A 21,337-nucleotide genomic window follows, 5' to 3' on the forward strand; every position below is an offset into this window, starting at 1 on the left:
GAACATGAAAATAATCATCAATTTGTACAAGACACTATATTGGAAAGGAAAATTATTCCCATAAGCGATAAAGTTTGACTTGGGCTTCCTTTGAAAATATTCAGCCCGTTGAGCAATTGTTAAAGTGGTCGCAGACACTTGTTTATGCCCTCTATGTTCACATTAAAGCAATCTCCTTTTTTCTAACTGATTTAGGAAAAAAGTTACCTAGCTCCTAAGTTTTCTACCAGAATGGCTGCTGACTACTGGCAAAGCAAAGGCACTCATCTCCAGTTTAAACCTCCAACTCCAGGAAATGAGACAGAGCATCACCCTGTTAAGCTGATTAAAGACCCTTATCAGACAATATTCCCAAAAGACCAGCACGCACTCCCCAGCAAGAAGCAAACCAAAATACCTCTACCATCTCTAGATGCCCACAGGTTTGGAGAGACCAGGATTCAATCTCCTGCCACGGGGAGATGGCTATAAAGATAAACCAGGGCAGCAGGCACACAGATACACAATGACTAAGGCTGATCCAAATTTTTCATAAATCAACTCTGCACGGGAAAAGCCTTCTTCATTTGCTCAGGAAAGCCCTGGCCATCCAGGTGGTGTTGCAAAGGGTGCCCTGATGACCTGCCAGGGAGAGATCATTACAAAGCTGAGGGCTTTCCATCCAATCCAGATACATACTCTACAATATGGGGAGTGGAATCATTGAAAACTCATATGTTTTACATTGCTCTTGGTATGTGTAAGAATTAAGTGCTTTCTAAATTATTGTTGATCTTTCGCCTCTCCCAGTAATAAGGAGTAAGAATGCTTTTACATTCATTCTGTGATTCTCGTACCCGTCACTGATGGAACTCACTAAGTATATGGCTCACCATTAAAGCCATCAACTACAATTTTTATAACTTCCTCCTTGCTATTAGGTCATATATCCTTTTATTGAAAATATTTAACTCAATACTCTGCAATGACTAATGCTCTCAACACCCACATGTCAAGGCAGAAGTTAGATTCATTACACAACATTATGATGTTTCAAGACCTCTGGCATGTCAAAGATAAACAGCCCAGAATGGAAAAGACTGGCTACGACTTTATGAAGACACACAAGAGCAACTAACAATTTAAGTTAGGGAAAAAGAGAGATGAGTGAAAGACATCAAGATGTTAGGAGCCACATGTTTGGTGGTAAAAAGGACAGGTATGTAGGTAGGACTTCTTGATGTCATCAAACAGCAACATGCAGAAATCTTTAATAAGGACCGAGGGAAATCCACAGCTTACATACCATGCTGTAGTGAATGATTAAGTAACCCCCAAGGGTAAATCCACCATCACATCTTTTGCTACCTTTACTGGAGCCTTCACAGCCTATCTTCTTTCCTTCTTTGGATACAGCTTTGAAAACAAAAGACTAGGCAGCCAAGCATGCTGTGAGCACCTCAACCACACCCTGACACATCTTGCTTTACTTCATCAGAAAACTAGTCCTCTTTCCACTCCCACATCAACAAGAGCTTGTGCCCTTGATGGCTTCCTGTCCCATCTTGCCCTTCCAGCCCCAACGGGCACAGAAACCACTACAGCACTAGAAATACAAAGGTGGGCTTTGAAGTCAGACGGCCCTCAGTTTGAGTCTTGATTTTTATAACTTGATTCCGCCCTTATCTGAATGTCTGCAGGAAAGTGACTTAAATCACCAAGCCTCAGTGTCTTCCTCTATAAAATGGGACCCTTACCTACCTCATTAGAATTTTATAAAACATCTGAAATGCCTAACACAGTAGCTGGTAGACAGTTAATGTATTTATGTGTTTCTAACTCAACTGGATCTGCATTCTTCATTCCTGCTGTTTCAGCTTCTTAACTTTTCTAGCAGAGGAAAACTGAAAAAATTACATAGGTATCTTCCTTACCCCAGGACTAAGACAGACAGGCAGGCAGGCAGACATGCATGTGCACACACACAAACTAATCAAGCCATTCTTTTTATAATCCTTACACACTGATATAGCTCACAAAATGCAAAACTTAGGTTACAGATGCAAGACAGACCAAGATGTGATATTTTTTTTTGCACCTTGTGACATTACTTTACCCCCAGTATGTTTCCTTCATTATAAATGGGTACAACATTAGCAATATAGCTGAGATTAAAGCCTGAAATAAGGGCTTCGCAAATACTAAATGCTATTGTTATTATTATTGCTGTTTGCAACTGTGCTCTATCTGCTTTGTAACGTAAAACTACTGGACCTATTGAAAGCAATTCTTTTCTCCCTCCCTTGGAAGAGAATTCCAAGCACTCCTAGCAAGTACTCAGTTAATGTTTACTCTAATGACTATGTACTATGTGGATAATTATGATATGCTAATTCCAAATATACTTGGGCTTGAAATCATCACCTTTATCCTGTAGGCCTGGAGTAAGCTGGGCCTGGTTTCTTCAAAACCTACCCATACCAAATGTCGAAAACATCCTACTACTTTCTGATGTTGCTTCAGTAAACGGCCCCATCCTTTCTCTAGGCTCTTTTGTCAAATCACCACTTTCATACTACTCCTTCCTATAGAACAACAGAAATTATATCAAAATAAAGAGTAACAAATTCAAACAATGAAACCCCAGTCAACTGTATAGATCTGCAAGTTATGGCCATGTTTATTGGCAAACAGATGGTAAAAATGGATGATCAGGCTCCTGGGAAAGTTTGATTAGCTTTATGTGAAAACCACAACAACAGTGGGCAGACCGTGTTTTAAAATGTTTTCCCCAGTGAGCTTTTCAGCTCAGAGAAGCTACTGTCAGAGAGAGGCAAGATGCAAGAAAACAACTCTTAATATTAAACCTAATCGTCCCTGCTAATTTAATGCATTGAGGGCCTATATGTGGCAGCACTTTCACATTATGATCTATAATCCTCATAGCTATCCCAAGAAGCGAGTACTATTACCCTCATTTTACAGGTGAAGAAACTGAGGCTCAGAAAAAATAATGAAGGAACCATAGATAATAAAAGGGAAGGTCAAGATACTTTCTTAGACACTTTCCTAAAACGGTTTAACAGAGTTCCCAAAAGTTACTTATCCCTTTTAGCATACCAAAAATACTTCATCCATTTTGGTCATTCTTCATTCAACAAATATTTATCAGTCACTCACTCTCTTGGATTCTAGAGATGCCCAGAGAACTAACAAAGTCCCAGTTCCCATGGGGCCTCATTCAAGTGGGGACTTTCAGACAATAAAATAAGTATTACCTACAGGCCTATTTATAGACAGAAGATGCTTTACTTCTTTGATTTCTAAAAGCATACATTTTTTTTTTAATAAGAGCTTTAAATGACGTGACAGCTAATGGCTATTTTTAGAGATTACCAGTTTAAAATATATTCTTTCCCACAAATCTATAAGCCCACCAAGGGGTTTCTTTTCCTTCCCTAGAAAGAGCTCCACTGGCCCTTGATGATCTGTTCTGGGTTCCCAGCACCACTCAGCAGCCCCATTTGCTGAAGGCCATGGTGGTTCAGGTTTGACCCTTTCTGCTCACCACTGTCTCCTGACAGTAGGTCTGCCAAGTATTCACCGAGTATCATTTTATCTCATAGGGAGTGAATATTTACTCACAGCTCCTGCAAATGATTCCCAAACAATGACTGAGAAAATAAGAGTAAAAGAATGAGCTCTCTTGAAGTCCTCCTATTTAGAAACTGAGAAATAAATCTTCACTACGATCTTCAAAAACCACCTTTTGTATCTCCCATAGGTATGAGCATTCTAACTCTCAATTCCATCTTGCTGTCCTACTTAAATGCAGGACTCAGAGGCCCCTCAGACAGGTCCATTTTTAACCAGTCCTTCCCAAGCTTCCTTCTCTCCTGTGTTCATTACTACTCTAGACACCTTAGCTGTCATCCCTAAAACACCTAACTGTATGCATCTTTTGCATAAAGGCTTTTGTTTGCTTGCTCCGATCACATGGAAAGAAGACAGTTTTCATTTTCTCTGTTTCTTTATAAAACTTAGGATAGGAACTGTTTAACTGAGAAACAAAATTTTAATTACTGATGACAAGACTAGAGAAAGGCTGAAAATCTCTGAAAAATGCTGCCTCACGAACCAGATGGATGGATGGATGGATGGATGGATGGATGGATGGATGGATTCTGGTAGAAGATGCATCCCATTCATTAGTAATTAAATTAACTTCCATTTCACACAATAGCTATAGCTGGGGGAATCTGTCTGAAAGATTCCTAGGCTGCAACAAAGCGCTAGTATAGGTTAGAAAACTTGCTGCATCTATCCCTAATATTTGAGAATCAACCATATGGTGGGCTTTTGTTTGTTTGTTTGTTTGTTTAAGCTATGGAAAATCAAACTGTTACTTTTTACTTTACTGTGACAAAGCAAGGGGAGAGTCAACAACACCAGCCTAAAGCAGCACAGAGAAATGTCTTTGTGGTTAGCCACTTCAATTCTGATTCAAATCCCGTAGTTGCGATGATGAGATGATGATACACCAACAGTAGAAGAGAAGTAGAGCATTAGGAAGAGACTGGAGGTCACCCAAGTAGGGTAGAAGGAAGGGCAGTACACAGGAGCTGCTGGTATCTATTGGGCCTTTACTATAGGGAGAACGCTCTCGCTGAATCTTTATAGCAGTCTGATGAGCCAGGCACCCCTGTCATGAGTATAACATGTCCAATCTGTAGCTGATAAGGGCATCCACACATATGTCCAATACAATGGGAATTTTTCTCCTGAAAAAGGTGGTTACTATCCAGGCAAATCTCACTTTCTGCTTTATGGTGACCAGTTTAGCCATGGGCTTTTGGGAAGAAATTCTGTGACAATCTAGAAAAGCAGGCTACAGTACTGGCACAGGGGAGAAAAAAAAATACATAAACTGATGTTCTAATCATTTACACAGCTATATATTTCACTACAAAGGGAAAATCCTAAAGAAAAAGAAAGATTTTTGAGCTTTAAGAATAAACAGAGCAATTCAGCTAATGGTGGATAAAGATAACTACAAAGAGAGTCTGCTGCGTTAAATGTGAAAAGATAAAGTAGCAACTCCTTATAGGCAATGCTGAAACATAACAGTTAGGAATTCCAGATATTCGTGCTGAGACAGCAATGAAGCTGAGCTGCTACATGGCCATAGTGTTTTGCAATCCTAATTAGTGCATTTTATTATTTATTCCTCCACCTAGCTGGTCTATAATTATGATGAAAGAAAACATGTTGATAAAGACAAAGACTGTTCTGGCAACAAAATTAACACCTTACATGTAAATAGCACATGCCATCCTTAAACACTCCCTGTCAGGCAACCCACAGTTCACCACTATGTGACCTGTGTCAACTCTCAAGGACCCTGATGCTGATTATCCAACTTGGGAAATATGTAGGTTCCCCTTCACTTCTATGAAGTGCATTATTTTCCTGCTGGTTGCCTTTAAATAATTTTCTCTTTATTAAGGTAAGCCAAAATGAAAATTAATTTCAAGTCAAAAACTTATTGATTTCTGTGGACACAGAGATATCCACAGAAGGGACCACTTACTAAATACTGACTATAAGTCAGGCTTTGGACTGAACACTTTATCCACGTAGTTCTTAAAATCCTCATGATTAAACTAAAATTTAGATAATATTATCCACTAGTCCAATTTATTAATGTTAAGCGAGACAAGAATGACTTGCCCAAAAACATTCAGCTAATCAGTGGCCAAGTTGGAATTTAAATTAAAATGTGTCTTACTCTAAAGCCAGAACTTGAGACTTATTTAAGGAGCTCTTAATCAGTTTACAGCAAGAACAGATTGGGACATTTTCTTCTCTGGAGAAGGTCAGCTTGCAGCAAAAGAAAATGAAAAATTAGCATGCTTAGGCCTAAATGGATTAAACATAAGGGAAAAGTTGAATTTCCTAGTAAATAAAGAGTCCAGAACTTTTCTATAGGCTTTATTTGTTGGACACAATGCCTTGCCCTCTCGCAATCTATACTTCTCTATCAGTGAGATTCCAAACAAAGGAAATAGGAGAGAAGACACCACAACTCTGTTATTCCAGGACACCCTTCCATTTCAGAAAACAGATGCTGGCTGGATGCCATCATTCCACCCCGCTGTTTTGGAAGCTCCCAAACTCTACAAAACTGTCTGGAATTCATTAAGACGGGAAAACAGGCCGAAAGTCGTATTTCAAATTTTATTCAGCAGAGGTTTGTGAAAAACAATTTGGTCATGTGAGCATGCTCAAAACCACCATCACCCTGTTTCTCAACCAAATGTTTCAGTCAAATGACTATAGCAGGCTTCCAGTTTCACATCTTTCGCATCTAGATTAGACTACAACCACATCTGGATATTTGGGCCAGCACTGTATATAGACTGTACATAACCTATAAGAAGGTTAACTCCATGTCACTGAGACACTTGTAGATCTGCTAACTAACTTTCTAGAGTGAGTTTTCTTTTCTTTTCTTTTCACCAGTCAGTAATTAATAACAATGAACATTTCTGGACTGACAATAATAAGCAGCACCCCATTTATCACTAAATGTATTCTTATCCAGGTGAATTTTTCTTTCATAGCAGCAAGACAATAATTCAACATGCAGACAAAAGATTTACGGTAAAGTATTAGGGTAGTGGTTCTCAAACTTGAGTGTGCACCAACATCCCCTGGAAAGCTTGTTAGAACAGAGCTTGCTAGCTCTCACCCCCATGGTTTCTGATTCAGTACAGGTCTAGGATTGGGGTCTGAGAATTTGCCTTTCCAACATGCTCCTCAGTGTTGCAGAAGCTACTGGTCTGGGGACACACTTTGAAAACCACTGCACTAAAGTGGTAGTGGTGGCGGTGGTAGTGTGAGAAAAGGTGGTGATTTTGCTCAATGAACTTCGAAAAGGAAGCATTCCATAGAGGTAAGATATAGGCAATGTTTAAGCTTGGACAGTCCCTTTTCAGGTGGCAGAAAATCCAAATTAACCATGTTTAATCAGAAAAAGAATTTATTGGTTAAATAACAGAAAAGTCCAAGAACAGGCCTAACTAGACCTACCAATGATAGGCATGGCTTGATCCAGACTCAGAAAAATTACTACCAGGACCAAGACAAAGATGGCCAACTACCCACCTAAAATATGTTCACAGAAGGATTGCTGCTCAGCCCCCCACCCCCATATTCAGATGTAGACATGAGAATAATGGTTTGTACTGGCAGAATTGGAGCAAAAGTGCTATGTGTCACTTTGGGATCCTACAAATGCCTTCTCCTGTGTTTCTTTCCCTTCCTGCCACTGGAAGCAAAAATACTCCAGGCTTTTATACGATGGCAAAGCCAGAAGATGGAAGGAGCTGGATTCTTGATTTGCCAAATGGAGAAGGAATTTTTACATGTAGGACTATTATATGCCACTTTACATTACAGCAACTAACATTACTCCCTAGTATAAGGATTCTGTTTTTCTCTCCCCTCAGAGGGGATGACTTTGTTCTCAGGCACCACATCGTCCCAAATTCAAATCCAATGGAAACAAAGAGAGAATCTCTTTCAGTAGCATCCAAACAAATCCTGGAATTCACTCTGAGCAGGCAACGTGTGCCTCCTCCAAACCAATCCCTGTGATAAAGAAATGTGGTCAGGCCTGTATCAAATTCTCCATTCTTGGAGCCAAGAAACCATTTTCACATGGACTAAGCCTATAGAAAGCGGCTGTTACAAGAAATTTGGAAAAGTCGTTATGGGAAGGCACAATAAAAGTATCCACTAGAAGCAGCAATATTTAAGGAAGAAAATTTGGCTGCCAGTGAACAGATCAGAAAAATGTCAGGTATATGAAAACACGAGTGAGAAAGAGAGGTACACTAGGGAGAAGTTCCCTTATGCCAGCAGAGTGATGTATAGTATGTGGCTCCAAAGCAAGCCTCAATTAATTGTTCATCTCATTCAGCTCCCTGCTATTAAACCATGCATTTTAAGGACTAAGATTGACCAAGCAAGTGCCATCAAATCTTCTTGTTTGTTTCTGAATCAACAAAGATTTAGAGCCTCCATATGTAATCAGTATCATAAGAATTATATTCCAAGAGCCTATCATTTAGCATTTACCCATCTAGCATTTACCTAGATAAAATACTATTAGTATTTATCTACCCAAAGGTAGGTGGAAGAATGACCACGGAATGATGCAAGACATGGTTCCAAAAAGTCTACACATCGATTATTCAATACATCAAAAGCCAGTGCCCAATCTCTTACACGTTACTCTGCAAGCACGTTTCTGGCATCAAACAAACTTTTATCTTAAATGTCACCAGGAATCATACCACCTGCTGGTACTATGAGGGACTGTTTCACATAAGCAACTGGAGACTCTTCCTTTAAAAATAAATAAATAGAATTTATAAGAATGCATAGCTAGTGTTACCCTCTTCCTTTGAAAGTAAATGACCCTAGCTGACCAATGCTATTTCAATGTTTGGTCTTAGCCATTCTCCGACAAAAGCATTATAAATTAGTTGCAAAGGGTTTTATTGGCTGCCAATGTTCTAAATTTAAATGGCACAGTTTTGCGGGTTCAGTAATATGACAGAGAAAAGCTGACACTGAAATAATTCCTTGTCACCTTTTGCTGAAAAGCTTCAAATGCTAAAAAATGAAATAAAAATATACCCAGCCCTTTTGATGCAGAGGAGACTATTACAATTTGGCCACGGACATATCTGTATGTCTGTTCATGGCCTCACATTGTTTTAGGTTTTTTTTTTTTATATTTTAACGGCTGTATTTATATATAATTTACAGACCATAACATTCAAGCATCTAAAATTTCAAATCGATGAGTTTTACTATATTCACTGAGTTGTGCAATCATCGTGATAATTTAATTTTAGACTATTTTCATCACCCCAAAATGAAACCTTGTATCTTACCAGCAGTCACTTCCTATCTCATCCCATCCCAGCCCTTTACAATTCTAATCACCTGTTTCTTTCTGTCATTAAACTCTTAATTTGAAATGATTTCCAAGTTCCAAGACAGTTGCAAAAATAACACAAAAACTTTCTGGTAATGAATGGTGGTGAATGTACAGCCACACTGTGAATGTGATTAATTCCAATGAATGGTATGCTTAGGAATGTTGAGATGAGAAAGTTTTTGCTGTATATATGTTTCCACAATTAAAAGAGAGAGACAGAGAGCAACTAAAGAGACAATGACAAATACAATGCATGATGTTGGACTGGATCTAATAATGGAGGAGAAAAGGTTCTAAAGGACATTATTGGGACATATGAAGAAGTTGGAACATAGGCGACGAGTTTTATATCAATGTTAAATTTCCTGAACTTGGTAACTATATTTAAGATGGTTACATAAGTAAATATCTTTGCTCTTAGGAAAGTACATGGAAGTACTGTGTTCAAGGAGTACGATGTATACAACCAGCTCTCAAATGTTTAGAAAACAGATGGATGGACAGACAGACATATGATAATTGATAAGTAGAAAGATAGATAGGGATAGAATGACACAGCAAATGTGGCAAAATGTCAAAATTCTCTGTTTGGGTTTTGTATTTATTTTTGTTCCTAAACCTTTTTACTTTAAAATAATTTCAAACTTACAGGACACCAACTCTGCTTGTCTATCTATTTTCTAAGCATCTGAGAGTAAGTTGCATACATCATGCTTCTTGAACAGTTGGTACTTCATGGACTCAATTTTAAAGCACTATATCCACCAGTTTGGATCAAACCACCAGTGAGAGGACACAAAGGGATCACATCTCGTTGAGGTCCCCTGATAGAATTTACTGAGTTAAAAGGGAAAATCATCTTTGATATTTCCATGTGATTTTCGTTTCACCACATTTCAAATCTTATAAAAATAAAATGAATGCTTTGAAAAACTTCCTTCTTAGAATCAATTAGAATTTAGGAACATTTTGCAATGAAGGTACCAAAGGAAATATAGCATTCCTATCTGTTTATAGTTACATACATGACCACAGTCATTAGGCTAAATGAATCCTCTTCACCTCAAATCTTTCCAGTGAGGCAAGTTAAGCTTCACAGAAGGAAAAACTGTACTACAAACAAGATATCCATCCTCCCAACAGTGGGGACAACCATTTTTCCAAAGCAGCCCGTCGTTACATGGAAAAATAGACACCTGAGTGTGAATGATTCAGCAAGTTATCCCCACCCTGGGGTAGGACGGGGAAGGGAAGAAGGCAGGCCACAGCAGCCTTCCTAAAATTGCTCGATAACCCTCGTTTTCTTATAGATGAACAGGAGTCTACCATTCCCCTTCCAAAGGCCTGTAACTCACTGCATTTGGATTTTAAAATATTTGTTCTCACACAACTTAGGAGTTTTCCTCTTGAAATTTACTATTCCATGGCTACTCAAATAAAAAAACTCAGCTACTCAAAAAATGTTTATTTGTTACAAAATTTACATTTTGACCAGAGCATTTCCTAATATAACTCATGTAGATAGTTTTATTGAATGTCATAAGCACTTGGAATCTCAGGTAGCACATGAGATTTTGTTGGTTTGTCCAGAGTGATCCCCCGATGAATCCCAGAATGATTTGATCAGTGACTGGAAAAGTATTTGCAAGCCCCCTTCAGGGAATGGTGAGAGTGGGGAGAAATTCAACTTCCCCAAGTTGAATTCTTGATATTCTCACAAGCAGTGTGGACAACCAAAGCTATAGGCTGAGCCCCCTGTCTTGGGGTTTGTTCACATGAAACTTAACCCCACAATGGATAGGTCAAGTCTACTTAAAATTCAGGCCTAAGAGTCACCCCCAAGAGAGCCTCTTTTGTTGCTCAGATGTGGCCTCTCTCTCCAGCCAACATGACGAGCAGTCTCACCACCCTCCCCCTCTCTGTGTGGGACATGACTCCCAGGGGTGTGGACCTTCCTGGCAATGTGGGACAAAGATCCTGGAATGAGCTGAGACTCAGCATCAAAGGACTGAGAAAAACCCTAGAATGAGCTAAGAATTAACATCAAGGGATTGAGAGAACCTTCTCCACCAAAAGGGGGAAGAGTAAATGAGACAAAGTGTCAATGGCTGAGAGATTCCAAACAGAGTCAAGAGGTTATCCTGGAGGTTATTCTTAGGCATTAAGTAGATATCACCTTGTTGTTCAAGATGTATGGAGAGGCTGGAGGGAACTGCCTGAAAATGTAGAGCTGTGTTCCAGTAGCCATGTTTCTTGATGATGATTGAACAATGACATAGCTTTCACAATGAGACTCTGTGAATGTGAAAACCTGTGTCCGATGCTCCTTTTATCTACTATATCAACAGAAGAGTAGAATATATGGAATAAAAATAAATAATAGGGAGAACAAATATTAAAATAAATTCAGTTTGAAATGCTAGTGGTAAATGAAAGTGAGGGGTAAGGGGTATGGTATATATAGTCTTTTTTTTCTCTATTATCATTTTATTTCTTTTTCTGTTGTCTTTTTATTTCTTTTTCTAAATTGATGCAAATGTACTAAGAAATGATGAATATGCAACTATGTGATGATATTAAGAATTACTGATTGTATATGTAGAATGGGATGATATCTTAATGTTTTGTTTGTTAATTTTTTTAATTAATAAAAAAAGTTAAAAAAAAAAAAAAAACTCAGCTACTGAAATCCAAATGCTTTGAAGATTTTTCTGTTAAGTGGCTGAATTAAAAACACACCATTGCCCATGGATGTCAAAGTTGGCGAAAGCGGTGTGTGGGAGGAGAGGCTTCTTCTTTTTCATTTCTGCACCAGTGCTGACATTTTCACATCAGTGTAGACAGGAAGCATGACCTAGTGGCTGAAACACAGGACTCAGAGTCAGGAGTCCTATGCAGATTATTTGTTCGTGGTGTGGGTGTATATTTTGCTAAATCAATCTTAGGTTTTACTTTTTAGGCTTCTTCAAAACAAAAAAAGTCATTCAAAAATCCAGTCAAATCCATTTCCAGTCAAGGCTGAGCATAAGGGAAGCATGGTCAGACATGAATGCTCTCAATATAACAACAGTGGGAAGGGGAAGGAGGAAACACTGAATAAGATGATCCTAAAGGAAAGAGAAGATAATAAAAATAACAAACCAATCTCTTATTAGCCTAGGGTTAGGTTTATAAAAACAAGCATAAATCCACCTCAACATGAGAAAAACACTCATGATGAAGTTACATAAACTACTAATGAAGTTCAATGTCTGTATTTCTTTCCTTATTGTTCATATATTACCTTAAACCAGACTGCTATCTCTTCCTGAACACCCACTAAGCATCATGCCTAATGTTTGCTGCTTTACATATATTATCTTTTACCTTTATAGGAGCCCTGCAAGGTTTTACAGAAAATGGGGCTGAAGTTCACAGAGGTTAGAAAATTTTTCCGAGGTTCACACAACTAGTGAATGGTAGCACCAAAATTTGCACCTTCACATTGGACATTCGGGTCTTGCTTCAAAATCACTCCTTTCATGTCACATTAACGACTATGATTAAACAGTTCTCTGCAAGACAGCCATGGCCTGGTGTGATTTGTACTATATGCTATAATATGAAATAAATGCAGTTTATTAGGTGAAGAAATTCAATCACATATGTAGCTGTTAAGTGACAAAAATAAATTCAGTTGGTACAAGAAATCATACCACGAACCACGCTAAAAAAAAAAAAAATCACTTCTTCCACGAGGTCTTTCCTGATCACTCTAACCAATACAGGCCCCTCCTTCTCTCAATAACCACTTCTAATAAGCATTATCAATAAGCACCATCTTTTGCTTTCACAGCATTTACTCTTAGGACAGGAACTTTGCCCGTCTGGTTTACATGTGAATCCTTATGGACAGCACAGAGTTTAATATATAGCTGTTGGAAGGAGGGAAAAAAGAGGGAGGAAAGGGAGGAAGGGAAGGAAAAGAAGAAAAACAAATAAATCCAGGTCCTTCTGACCCCAAAGTTATGCCAACTCTGCTTAAAGTGACTGAGGGAAGTTTTAGAAATGCCTTGGAGAAACATTAGAGGTCCCCATGATTTTGAGGTACCATTTACTTCTCTGTGTCTTTACCTCACCATTTCCCCACTTCCCCAAAGCACTGCAACCCTGTCAGCCTACCATGGGTCAACTTCTGGCTCAGATGGAAAACAGGTAATGAGATGCCACCTGTAACCCACTTAGCACAGTGCCCAGGGTGTGGGAAGCCCCCAGATATGTTGGCCCTTGGAACTAAGAGCTTCATCACTCTGTGTCAGTGCAGATGTTTCATCTGAACAATCCAAAGCCCAGTGTATTTCTTTATTCTTCATGGCATGCATAAGAGACCTCAGAAAGGGAGAAATAAGGAAGGCTTGCTTGAGAGCCAACTAGAGAAATGGACATATTGTAGGGGAGTCGAGCTGGTCCTCATTCCAGATTCCTCAGGGATAGAGTCTGGGGAGGGTAAAGAGATTTCAACAGAGATCTGGGACTTACATACAGGTCTCACTGCCCTCATCTGTCTCAACAGAGATGCAGACTTGATGTCTTGACAGAATTCCTTGTCTTCAGAGTACACAATGTTCACTAGACTCACAAAAAACTCATTATAAGCTGCAAACTGGCCTTTTAAAATATCAAAAGGCTGGATGACTGCATTTAATATCTCTGACCTCTCTTTCTGATTATTTTCTACAAAATAATGAATATCTGTAGTTTGGTCAAGCATATTTTTATCATTTACTTTAATTAAACAAACCTAACAGCAAGGTACATTTTATATTTAAAACATACATACTATACAAACACTACATAAAACAAATGAAACTCTTGGTGCTGTCCTTGAAAATGACAAGTATCAGCCAAGAATTTTTTATCCTATTATTTATCCTAATACTGCCAGTTCTGAAACAAAGCAGTTGGAAAGAGAAATTTAGTAACTTTGATTTGTCCCAAGATACATTTTTCTACACTGAGGTCCTATTCCTGACAGTAAGCACATGTGACCTATTCTAAAAAAAGGATATTTTCCACTTCTTGCACAACTGGAGCAGATATAAACATCAGCCCGTACAAACTGCACTGCAGAGCTCAAAGGAAATTAAGCACACACACATACATTTAAATAAATTCCATAAATAGCAGCAATCGGGGTAAAGGAAATCTCCAATATCACACAAAACCCACACTTAGACTCGCACTTTAATCAAGTTGTCAATCTAATCATATCACAAAACTAATCTGCATAATAAGATTTGAACATCTGTCAGGTTAAAGCACCTTGATCTTGTCTATTTTGCATGAGTCTATACATGGTTTTGCCACTGCTGTGAGGAGAAAAAGGAAACTTGCTTTTGTGGTAAAAGTCTACTAGAAAAGAAGAACATGGTCTAGGCACTGTGCTTAAGTAATTTTATAGTTTATCTCAGGTCTAAAACATCTACCAAACCCAAAATTGCTCCCATTTTACAGATAACAAAACTGAGGCTCCAAGAGGCTATTTTGAACACAGACAAGATGGTTAAATGACTAGGACTGAGGACGAGCCATGCAGGCCACATGGCCCCACAGCCCAGAGGCGCCACTCCCTTTAAACTTTACACCAGCCCACTCAGTCTACATTCAGATTATGTCCTCCAAATCACCTGAAACTGCTGTACTGTAGTCCAGTAGCCTTGATTCTTGAAGACAATTATATAACTATATAGCTTTTACAATGTGACCGTGTGGCTGATGCCCCCTTTATCCAAGGTATGGACAGATGTGTAAAAAAACAAGGACAAAAAATAAATAAGTAATGGGGGGGGATAAGGGATAAAAAATATTGGGTACATTGCAATACTAGTGGTCAATGAGAGGGGTGGGGTAAGGGATATGGGATGTATAGGTTTTTCCTTTTGTCTCCTGATTTCTTTTTCTAGAGTGATACAAATGTTCTAAAACTGATCACGGTCATGAATATACAACTACATGATGTGTATACTTTGAGTGGATGTATGGTATGTGCAGATATCTCAATAAAAATATTTAAAAAATGAAAAGACAGGCTAGGACTTAATTGGCCCAATTAAAAAAAAAAAAGATTATGTCCTTCCCCAAGGTGTCTAATATTTTATTGAGTGCTATAGAGAAACATGTTTGAGGTATCACTCAATCTTCAAGACCAAACTCAAACACAGCTAATCTTGCGTAAAAATGCCTCCCAACATCCTTTTTCCTTTATTAAATTCCCACTGCTGATGTACACATCCCTACAGTGATCACACTCTGCCTTGTATGATTAGCTGGATCCAAGTGTTGTCTTTCGCTTACCCCACTGGGAGTTTTGGAAAAAAAGTACAGTATGATGCACCTTTGGATTTCCCACAATCATGCACAGTGCCTTCTACACAGCAGCAAAGACTAGGGGACAACAGTATGAAGCTGGAGCCAGACTGCCTGTTTGAATCCAGGTACCATCTACGTGCCATATTTCAGTTTCTTTATGTGTAAAATGAGAATAATAAAAGTACATATACTCAAGGTTGACATGAGAATTAAACGAGTTAATTAAGTAAAATACTTAGAACAATATTTGGCACATAGTAAGCCTGTGCCTGTTTTTAAAATAGAATGAGTATCATTAATATTTTATTATTAATATTACTTCATTGCAAAGATTAAGTTAACGCAAGTAAAAAACTCTACGAACAGGGTCTGACATACAATGTATGCTCAATAAATGTTAACTGTCATAATAAGTATTAATTTGCATATACTAGAACTCAATAAATGTGTGTCAAATATGAATTTTTAGGCACTGATGTCATGATGGCTATTTTTTTATCCAGCATAAAAGAAGTTTTACGGATTGGATCAAAAATAAAAATTACAGAATTCAATCTAAACATCCTCATTTGGAGGAAAGTAAAAAAGTTTACTAAAATTGAGGGAATTTTATTGCATAGGAAAACTGGACTTAGAGAACAATGTCATTTTCCAAAATGTCAGGACTCGTTGCTGAGTAGCAATGAAAATAACAAAAACAACAACAGCCAGTAACATTTACTGAGCACATACTATATAGCAGGCACTATGCTAAAACTATTCCACAGTCAGTGTGACAATTGATGGCCCTACGAATCCATATGCCAGATGAAAGAACTGAAATTAGAGGCCACCCAGCCTCTCCAAATTCTCCTAGCCAGACCCTAAGCACACAGCCAGCCAGAACCTTGCTCTTAATCTCTGTCTTAATCACTTCAGATTGGACCAGAAAAATCATGAGAAGTTTCAGAAACCAAAACAAGACTGACAGTTTTGTTTTGCCAAGAACAAAGTATTATTTCAAAAAGAAAGGATATTTTTAATATGAACAAAGAGGGTGAAATCTCAGAATAAATCTGAGAAATGGCAGGTAGCCTTACATCCAAATATGCGTGTGGTTATGACACAACAGTCTTTATCTTTCGCATTTCACCACAAATCTGTGAAAACCACACACCTCTCTATGAATCAGCATTTGGGAGCCACTGCTCTATCCTCTCTGGAATATTGCAAGCCTAATATTCATTTTTCATTCCCATTTCTGGCTTGCAGGAAGTTAAATAACAATTGTCTAAAGCAGCATTAAACATTTCAAAAGAGAAGAATTTGCGATTAAATATAGCCAATTCTGAAGACTGTCCAGGAAAAGGGCATCCGCAACGACAAAGCCATAGAGTTTAGCACTAAGAAAAACAAACCAAAGGACCATGAAGCTTAAAGATGCAACCACGTTTTAAAATGTTGTTTTAGGGCCCAAAAGATGATGCACAGGGTTCCTTAGCTGCCAGGAGTTCATTCAACAGCTCCAAATGTGTGTCCCTGAACGTGCCGACATGTCAGTTCTGGGTTCACTCTCCATAGTCTGCATTTTTCTTCTGTCATCCACCATTCAGAACTCATTTCCAGGAGATCACACGCAAACTTCAAAAACCTCACTGGGGGAACCAAAGTACAAGCAATTCTCCCTTAGAGGCTTTTCTCATAGCATGTGTCCTCACAGGACACAACCTCGCTAGTCAACAGGTCCAAAGCAGAGCTCACATAATCTAAATCCAGCACCCTCATGTCCCGAAAGTCCAGGAGGTCTGGGTTAGGAATGAAATACGCCTTTCCTCTTAAACATTTGATATCTGAGCTTAGCCCAGATAAACAGCATATAAAGTCCTCTTATGAGAGACCCAATGGATATCAATTTTAAAAGGAACACAATGTTGAATGTACAAAAAACAAAAAAAACAAAAACTTGTTATCCTGGGTGGAGTTACTAAAGGAGAAAGAAACAACATATTTAAATAACAAATATCTATTGAGCCCATTCTCTGTGCCAAGCATTGTTCTAGGCCTGTGGTTGTGAAACAGGAGCAATTACCTCCCGTTTTTGGCGGTCTGGAGATATTTTTGGTTGTCACGACTGGGGGGAATGGGTGCTACTAACCTCTAGTAAGGAAGAGCCTAGGGACTGCCGCTAAACATCCTACGATGCACAGGACAGACCCCCGGAACAAAAGCTTATCCAACCCAAACTGTCAATAGAGCTGAGACTGAAAAACTACACTCTGCGGCTACAGCAGTGAACAAGCAACACACAGAAATCCCTGTTCCCTTGGAGCTTGCATCTAGTGGAGAGAAACATAATAATCGTAACATATTAGAAAATTATATAGTAGGTTAGACTATAAGTACTACGGAAAATAACAGAGCAGCATAAGCAAGATTGAGAGTTTGGAGAAAGCAGTTGCAAACAGCAAGGTCGGCGCAGGCCTAAAAGGAATGACATTCACAGAAAAACTTGAAATTGGTGAGGGAGTGAGCACTGTGACTCTCTGAGGAAAGGACATTCCAGGCAGAGGGAACAGCAAATACAAAGTACAAAGACAGAGATGAAAGGGCCTGTGTTCCAGGAACGGCAAGGAAAACTGTAATAACAAATAAGGCCAGAGCTGACATGGAGCCTGACCATATATATAGCCTGTCTTATGCCATGTTAAGGACTTTGAGTCTATCTGAGAGAAACAAGGAGTCATTGGAAGAGTTTGAACAGAGAATGATAAGATCCTGCTTATGTTTTAACATAGGGTTTCTTACTCTAGGCACTACTGACATTTGGGGCTGATTAATTCTTTGTTGGGGACGGGGATGGGGTGCTGTGGGGAGGCGCTGCATTGTAGGACATCTAGCAGCATTCTTAGCCACTACCCACTAGAGGCCATTAACTCCCATATCCCCAGTAGTGACAACCAAAACTGTCTCCAGACTTTGTCAAATGTTCCCTGGGAGGCAAATCTGTCCCCGGGGGAAATCAGTTTTAACAGGAACATTGCGGCTGCTGTGTTGAAAATCCACTAAAAGCAGGTAAGGGCAGAAGGCAGTACACCAATTAAGGGACTCCTGCAAGAATCCAGGAGAGGGCTAATGGTGGTGAGGACCACGGGGTAGAAGAGGAGTTGGTGGAGAAGTGGGCAGATTCTAGGCATTTTCAACTCCTGGGGGAATCTGGAGATTCAGTCCGGAGAATACAATAATTGAGATAGACACAATGGCTACAGCAATGTTAATGTTTTAGTTTCAACATTTTTCCTGACCAAGACTTATAAGAAGTGAGGCACCCCAGCAAAGATTTAAGACAAAAAGCAATAACAAGATCCTGAACAACGTATAGCCCTTTCAAAGTGACACAACAGATGTCGATGACAATACGTTAGAAAACTGTGGAAAACAGTATAGGGAAATTTTGCCAACCCCATATATTTATTCGCAGATTTTATTTAACTGGTTTATTTCAAATAGCATGTGTCTGCTCCACACACAAGTTTTGCAACAACTTTTTTAATTTAGCCTTTCTCTCCATACCGGTTCTGTCCCACACCTGTTTCTAGCTTCAACGTGTGAAGCCATTTCTTCCCACATCCCCACAATTTTCTTTACACAAGCTAGCTAGCTACGATGATGTTCACCCTTACACATAAATTTCTGCCGACTCTGAAAAAGAACAGGCCCAAATCCTTCACCATGAGTTTCATGCCACTCATTTGTGTTTTTCCAGATGGCGTTTTCCTCACTCTCTCAAATTAATTTAATGTTATGTATCAGCTATCATCAAAAATGTTCCAAAGAGTCCAGTTAATTCATTTTTTTTTAGAACTCCCCCCACACACGCACGCATACTCCCTCATTGTGGCCATGTAAGCATTTGCTTATAGAAGCAAAAGCGGGGAGCGCTCGCTTGCTAAAACACTGGTCCCTTTAGGCAGATGCAGATAAAGCCCCAATGAGCATAAGCAACAATACCCTTTACACAATATAACCCAAAACCCCCAGCCCCCAACACACACAAAACAGCCATTATGAAGAGAAACCACCAACTAAAGGCTGGTTTTATCCTCCTAACTGCATAGGACATTTCCTTCCAATCTCCCGTAAGCATTTGCAAAGAGGCTGCTTCAGCATCTGCAAAACCAAGTACCAGAATGTGCTCTCCCAATGTGAAGGTTATACCTTCTCGCTCCTGATTTAGTTTCCCTTCCTCATTTACCCTGATTTCCAACTTTCTTCCCGGTCTACCAACCAGGCCCATTCACCCAGGCCCTACCCAGAGTTAAGGGCTGGACAGCAAGGTCTGAGATGAGCGCAGAAGCTCAATTAAAAGCTTCCAGTCTTATCACGCAATTGAGTTGGGGGAGGTGGAAATAAATTCTTCTCTGCTCTCATAGCCTCAACTGACCATACTTCCTCTCAGTAAACAACAGAAATGAGAGGTCCAAGGGGTCCGCAACAGCCACAGGGCATACAAAAAGGAAAATACCCAACCCATTCCAACTGGCAAGTGGTAATGGACATAGTAAAGGAGGGCGGCGCAAAGGAAGTGGGCATCAGAGGTGGTGAGAAGCCAGGCCAACCAGGTATCTTCACTCTCCTTCTGAAGTTTCTGAAGTCCACAGCAAAGTAAATGGGTGCTGGTGCCAGGCAGGAGACACCCCCACTATGTCCCAGGCCTAAGGCTTTTTGTTCTCCAGGGAAGGCCTGGATATGGACGAGACTTCCAGTGAGTTTAACCTAGACACGCCCACCTGCTGCCCCCAGCCTCTTTGGCTCTCTGCGCAGCGGATCAGGTAGGTGAGAGGCGGGGCCCCGGGAAAACTCTCCCAGACTCGCCAGGGGCGGGTTCCTCCGAGAGAGAGGCCAGTCTCCCTAAGAACCGACAAGCTAATTGCTTCCCCCGACCGTGGCGTCTCAATCTATCTCAAAATCTCCCTTTCCCAGCAATCGGCCCACGAGGATCTTCAGAAAAGGGTTTCACTAGAAACTGCACCCCCTCTTCACCCCCTTTCCCCGGAGCAGTGTCCCGACCCCGCGCTCCTCCTCCCCCACCTCCGTGCGGGTCTCTCCCCAGCCCCCAATTGGTTACAGCAGCTGACATCCCCTATCGAGGGTCCCCGTGACCCCCGTCGTCCCCGGCGACCCACGGCGCCCCTCAGAGTGCGCTCGCACCGATCCCCAGATGCGCACGGGCCGGGATGGCGCGGCCCCAGCTGCGAGGGGTAGTTCGCCCTCTGCCTGGGGGCAAGGGCACGGGGTCCTTGTCCGAGAGCCCGGGCAACTAGCTGTCTCTGGCCCAGGATGGGAGGCGCGGGACCCCCCAGCCGCCCGCCGTGCCTCCCTCCAGCTGTCACTACTCACCTGCTCTTCAGAGGCTGACTTTTGAGTTCGTAATAGGTTTTCGGCTCTTCGTGAAACTCCTCCCCGACTTCGAAATCCGGCACGATCCCGGATTCTGACTGCATGGCTCCCGTTTCTCGTCCTTCCACAGTTCGAAAGTAAGAACTGAGCCAGGGGGCTCAAGGAAGGTGGCAGGGCCTGGGTCCCCTGAGCGGTGCGCCCCGGCACAGTGCCAAGCTCAGCCCGCTTACCCGCGCGGCCGCCCGCCAGGGCTCTGTGAGTTTACACTCGCACTCGGGCGGGAGGGGCCGGCAGCCGAGCGCTGTCTGGGATCTGTAGTTCGACCCGGGTGGGGCATTCCGGCCTCGCGGAGGGAGCTGCTCCAGCTGAAACTACAGCTCCCACAAGGCCAGGCGGGTGGATAGGCAACGTGGTGGACACCGCTAGTGCAACTCCTGTTTGGATTCATTGTCAATGTCAGCAGCTCCTCTCCCTTTTCCCATTTGCTTCAAGGGTACATAATTGACTATTTTATATTAATAAGAACGGTTTCATCCCTGCTCTTCCACAGCTCAGACATGTGCGAGGAGACGTCAAAAAGTTTTGGCACTAGGAAGTTTTAGCGTTCAAGCTTGCCTTTAA

General features: G+C 40.6%; 1 protein-coding gene across 2 annotated transcripts in view; it reads right to left on the reverse strand.

The window, feature by feature from the left end:
• MITF (melanocyte inducing transcription factor) overlaps window positions 1-20,981 on the reverse strand; it is a 264,586-nt gene extending 243,605 nt beyond the window's left edge. For both annotated transcript variants that reach the window (XM_077128730.1, XM_077128729.1), the window contains exon 1: window positions 20,717-20,981. In XM_077128730.1, the coding sequence (XP_076984845.1) occupies window positions 20,717-20,820 (104 nt within the window). In that variant the 5' untranslated portion in view covers window positions 20,821-20,981. The remainder of the gene's footprint in view (window positions 1-20,716) is intronic.
• Window positions 20,982-21,337: the final 356 nt, after the last annotated feature.

The sequence above is a fragment of the Tamandua tetradactyla genome, chromosome 15 (assembly GCF_023851605.1).
Source record: "Tamandua tetradactyla isolate mTamTet1 chromosome 15, mTamTet1.pri, whole genome shotgun sequence".
Lineage (NCBI taxonomy): Eukaryota > Metazoa > Chordata > Mammalia > Pilosa > Myrmecophagidae > Tamandua > Tamandua tetradactyla.